The following is a 5,511-nucleotide window of genomic DNA, read 5'->3' on the forward strand; positions in this document are numbered from 1 at the left end:
CTAGAAACTCATAATGTCCATATCTAGTACGGAAAGCAGTCTTCGGAACATCCGAGTCCCGAATCTTCAACTGATAGTACCCCGATCTCAACTCGATCTTAGAGAACACCCTAGCACCCTGCAACTGGTCGAATAAATCATCAATGCTCAATAACAGGTACTTGTTTTTAATGGTGACTTTGTTCAACTGGCGGTAGTCAATGCACATCTGCATAGTCCCATGCTTATTCTTCACAAACAGCACCGGTGCACCCCAAGGCGATATACTCGGCCTGAAAAACCCCTTTTCTACCAACTCCTCAAGATGCTCCTTCAACTCCTTCAACTCTTTTGGAGCCATACGGTATGGTGGGATAGATATAGGTTGGGTACCTAGAGCCAAATCAATATTGAAATCGATATAACAATATGCGGCATGCCTGGAAGGTCGGAAGGAAACACATCGGAGAACTCCCGAATTGGTGGTACTGAATCAATCCCCGGAGACTCTATGGTAGTATCTCGTACATAGGTTAGGTAAGCCAAATAACCCTTCTCGACCATGTGTCGAGCCTTCGTAAGAGAGATGATCTAACTAGGTGTGCTGACGGACGAACTTTTCCACTCTAATCTAGGCAACTCTGGCCAAGGTAACAGTCTTGGCATGGAAATCAAGGATGGCGTGATACAGAGATAACTATTCCATGCCTAGGATAACCTCAAAGTCGGTCATATCGAGCAATAAGAGATCCACTTTAGTCTCATAACCACAGAATGTGACCGCACAGGACCGATAGATTAGATCAACAACAACAGAATCACCCACATGAGTGGACACATAAACAGAAGTACCCATGGACTCACAAGGAATATCCAGGAAATGGGCAAACAAAGATGATACATATAAATAGTTAGATCCTAGATCAAACAATATTGAAGCATCCCTACTGCCTACAGAAATAGCACCTAGGATCACAACATCTGAGGCCACAGCATCTGGTCTGGCCGGAAAAGCATAGAACCTAGCTGGAGCATCGATTGGCTGGCCTCCGCCTGTCTGAACAGTAGTTGGCTGACCTCCCCCTACCTGGCCTCCACCTCTAGGACGGCCCCTACTCGCCTGCCCTCCACCTCTGGGCGGCCGGACAGCTGGTGCTGAAATCATGGGCTGATGACCCTACTGTACAGCTTTGCCCCGAAGCCCAGGGCAGAACCTCTTCACATGACCGGGATCCCAGCACTCGAAACAACCTCTCAGTGCAGTGATCTGTTGTCCTAAAGTCTGACCGTGATGTCCTGAATACCCACTAGAAGAACCTTGAATGGCTGGTGGGCGGTAAGAACTCTCCGGCATGGCACTGAAATAGGGTCGCACTGGAGCACCTCGAGGAGGCGGCGGTGCTAGATTTGTGGGCCTACTGGTCTGGCCCCTCATGAATTGACCTCTGTCCCCAGCCGAGGCACCTCTAAACTCTCCGGAATAGTGGACCCTCTTGTCTCGTTGTATCTGCTCTCTACCCCTCTGACAGTAACCATGAATCCTCCGAGTAATCTCCACTACTAGCTGATAGGAAGTCCCCATCTCAACCTCCCGGGCCATAGTAGCCTGAATACCTGGATGCAACCTCGCAACAAACCTGCACACTCGCTCTGACTCAGTAGGAAATATCATAAGTGCATGGAGAGACAACTCAAAGAATCTCGCCTCATAATCGTTCACTAACATCTGACCCTGCTGGAGCTGCTCAAATTGGAACCTCAACTCTTCACTCTGAGAGGGTGGGATATACCTATCCAAGAATAGACATGTAAACTGGTCCCAAGTCACGGGAGGAGAACCTACTGGTCTTCCAAGAAGATAAGACAGCCACCACCTGCAGGCACTGCCCTCTAACTAGAAAGTAGTGAAATACAACCGCCTCTCCATGACTATTACTCGTTATTTGGCATTTTAGGGCCATAAAACTAGAATTCCACCCCATAAAACTGGGCCCGAGCAATAGGACTCGGAACATCTAAAATTTGGAAAGACAATAAAAAATGACCTAATAAACAATAGTCACCACCTTGCAATGACCGTTATTCATTATTTGGCATTTTACGATCATAAAACTGAAATTCTGTTCGATTACTAGATTTTCGTATGCTATTGCCCATGCATTCTGCATGGGCCTGGGCAACCGGACCCGGATAGCCTAAAATTTTGTCTGCCCTTCAAAATTAACATAAGGAACAATAGTCATCTCCTCACCTTGATCGTTCTTCTATTTTTGGTATTTTAGGGCCATTAAAATTGAACTCCGCCCGATTTCAAATTTTTCGTGTTCTATAGCCCACACATTCTTCTTGGGCCCAAGCGACCAAACCCGAATCACCTATAATTTTGGCGGACCATCGAAAATGACCTAAGGAACAATAGTTATTACATCTCCATGACTATTACTCGTTATTTGTCATTTTAGGGCCATAAAACTGGAATTCCGTCTGATTTCTAGATTTTCGTATGCTATAGCCCACGCCTTCTACATGGGCTCGGGGACTGGCACCGGATCACCTAAGGTTTTTAAAACACATCAAAAACAAACTAAGAAACAATAGTCACCACTAGCCATGACCGTTGCTCATATTTTGGCACTTTATGGCTGTAAAATTGGAATTTCGACCGATTCCAAGATTTTAGTGTGCTATAGCCCACGCCTTCTGCAAGGGCTTGGGAAACTGGACCCGGATCACCTAAACTATTTCCGTACCATAACAAACGACCTAAAGAAGAATAGTTACCGCCTCACCACCATCATTACTCGTTATTTGACATTTTAAAGTCATAAAACTGGAATTCCGTTCGATTCCCTGATTTTTGTGTACTATTAGCCACGCCTTCTATATGGGCCCAAGCGGCCAGACCTGGATAACCTTAAATTTTCCAGCCCTTCAAAACGACATAAGGGACAATAGTCACCGCCTCGCCTTGACCGTTCCTCATTTTGTGGCACTTTAAGGCCATAAAACTTGGATTCCGCTCGATTAACAGATTTCGTGAGCTATATCCCACGCCTTCAGCATGGGCCCGGCCGATCGGAACTAGAATGCCTAAAATTTTGCTGCACCATTAGAAACAACCTACGGAATAATACTCATTGCATCGCCACGACCGTTACTCCTTATTTCCATGTGCTATAGCCCATGCCTCTGCATAGGAATGGGCAACCAGACTCGAATCGTCTAAAATATTTTCAGACCATCAAAAACAACCTAAGAAACAATATTCACCGCCTTGCAATGATCGTTATTCGTTATTTCACACTTTAGGGTCATAAAACTGGAATTTTTTTTATTCCTAGATTTTCGTGTGTTATTGCCCACGCCTTCTGCACGGGCCCTGGTGACCGGACCTAGATCACTTAAATTTTTGTTGGCCCTTCAAAAATGACATTAGGAATAATAGTCACCACCTCACCTTGACCGTTCCTCATATTTTTGCATTTTAGGGTCATTAAATTGGAATTCCGCCCCATTCCTAGATTTTTGTATTCTAAATCCCACACATTTTGCATGGGCCGGAGCGACCGGACCTAGAATGCCTAAAATTTGGCCGGACTATCAACAATGACCTAAGGAATAATATTCACAGCCTTGCCATGACTATTACTCATTATTTGGAATTTTAGGGCCATAAAACTAGAATTGCAACTGATTCCTAGTTTTACGTGTGCTATAGCCCACGCCTTCTACATGGGCTCGGGCGACCAACACCGGATCACCTATAGTTTTTCCAACCCATCAGAAATACCTAAGGAAAAAGAGTCACCAATTCGCCATGTCCGTTACTCATATTTTGTCAATTTATGGTTATGAAATTGGAATTTTAACGGATTCCTGGATTTTCATGTGCTATAGCTCACGCTTTCTACAAGGGCCTGGGCAATCGGATCCGGATCGCCTAAAATTTTGTCAAACCATCAAAAATGACCAAAGGAACAATAGTAACTGCCTCGCCATGATCATTACTCATTATTTGACATTTTAAAGTCATAAAACTGGAATCCCGCCCGATTACCAGATTTGCTTACGCTATAGCCCACGCCTTCAGCATGAGCCCGGGCGACCAGACCGGGAATGCCTTAAATTTTGTTGTACCATAAAAATCGGCCTAAAGAATAATAGTCATTGCATTGGCATGACCTCTACTCATTATTTGGCATTTATGGTCTATAAAATTGGAATTCCGATTGATTCCCAGATTCTCGTGTGTTATAGCCCACGCCTCTACATGAGCACATGAGACCAGACCCGAATTGCCTCAAAATTTTTTTGGGCCATAAAAAATGACCTATGGAACAATAGTCACCACCTTGCAATGATTGTTATTCGTTATTTGGCATTTTACGATCATAAAACTGGAATTTTGTTCGATTCCTATATTTTCGTGTGCTACTGCCCGTGCATTATGTACGGGTCCACTAGACCGTAAGTGAATAGCCTAAAATTTTGTCTGCCCTTCAAAATTAACATAATGAACAATAGTCACCACCTCACCTTGACCGTTCTACGATTTTTGGTGTTTTAAGGCCATTAAAATGGAACACCGCCCGATTTTAAAGTTTTCGTATTCTATAGCCCACACATTCTGCTTGGGCCCCAGCAACCCGACCTGGATAGCCTATAATTTTATCGGCCTTTCAAAAATAACATAAGGAACAATAGTTACTGCCTCACCTTGATCGTTCTTCTATTTTTAGCGATTTAGGGCCATTAAAATGGAACTACGCCCGATTTCAGAATTTTCGTGTTTTATAGACCACACATTCTGCTTGGGCCCAAGAGACTGAAACCGGATCGCCTATAATTTTCTTGGACCACGACTATTACTCATTATTTGGCATTTTAGGGCCATAAAACTGGAATTCTGTCTGATTCCTAGATGTTTGTGTGCTATAGCCCACATCTTCTACATGGGCTCGGTCGACCGACACCGGATCACCTAAAGTTTTTCTAACCCATCAAAAATGACCTAAGGAACATTAGTCACCTCCTCGAAATGACCGTTACTCATTTTGTAGCAATTTATAGCTGTAAAATTGGAATTTTGCCTGATTTCCAGATTTTTGTGTGCTATAACCCACACCTTTAGCGAGAGCCCGAGCGACCAGACTCGGGTCGCCAAAATATTTTATGAACCTTCAAAAATGGCCTAAGAAATAATAGTCACTGCCTCGCCATGATCATTACTCGTTATTTGGAATTTTAAAATCATAAAACTGGAATTCCACCTGATTACTAGATTTTTGTGCGCTATAGCCCACGTCTTGAGCATGAACGCAAGCGACCGGACCGGGAACGCCTCAAATTTTTCTGCACCGTCAAAAATGACCTAAGGAATAATTGTCAATGCATCGTCATAACCGTTACTCGTTATTTGGCATTTTAGGGCCATAAAACTGGATTTCTGTGTGATTCTCAGATTTTTGTGTGCTATAGCCCACAGATTCTGCATGAGCCCGAGCGACCGGCACTGGATCATCTAAAGTTTTG

The 5,511-nt window shown here is 43.9% G+C and overlaps 2 protein-coding genes across 2 annotated transcripts; both read right to left on the bottom strand.

The window, feature by feature from the left end:
- Window positions 1-676: 676 nt before the first annotated feature.
- On the bottom strand, window positions 677-1,144 carry LOC138901010 (uncharacterized). The gene has a single exon (XM_070188734.1). It carries the CDS (start codon window positions 1,142-1,144, stop codon window positions 677-679), a length of 468 nt encoding a protein of 155 aa, XP_070044835.1.
- A 12-nt stretch (window positions 1,145-1,156) lies between these two features.
- On the bottom strand, window positions 1,157-1,705 carry LOC138901011 (uncharacterized). The gene has a single exon (XM_070188735.1). It carries the CDS (start codon window positions 1,703-1,705, stop codon window positions 1,157-1,159), a length of 549 nt encoding a protein of 182 aa, XP_070044836.1.
- Window positions 1,706-5,511: the final 3,806 nt, after the last annotated feature.

Source organism: Nicotiana tomentosiformis, chromosome 11 (genome assembly GCF_000390325.3).
Source record: "Nicotiana tomentosiformis chromosome 11, ASM39032v3, whole genome shotgun sequence".
NCBI classification, from domain to species: domain Eukaryota; kingdom Viridiplantae; phylum Streptophyta; class Magnoliopsida; order Solanales; family Solanaceae; genus Nicotiana; species Nicotiana tomentosiformis.

Bases quoted from the DNA above. Each gene is read 5' to 3' on its own strand.
- LOC138901011 (XM_070188735.1), bottom strand. From the start codon at position 1,705: ATGTTAGTGAACGATTATGAGGCGAGATTCTTTGAGTTGTCTCTCCAT.
- LOC138901010 (XM_070188734.1), bottom strand. From the start codon at position 1,144: ATGATTTCAGCACCAGCTGTCCGGCCGCCCAGAGGTGGAGGGCAGGCG.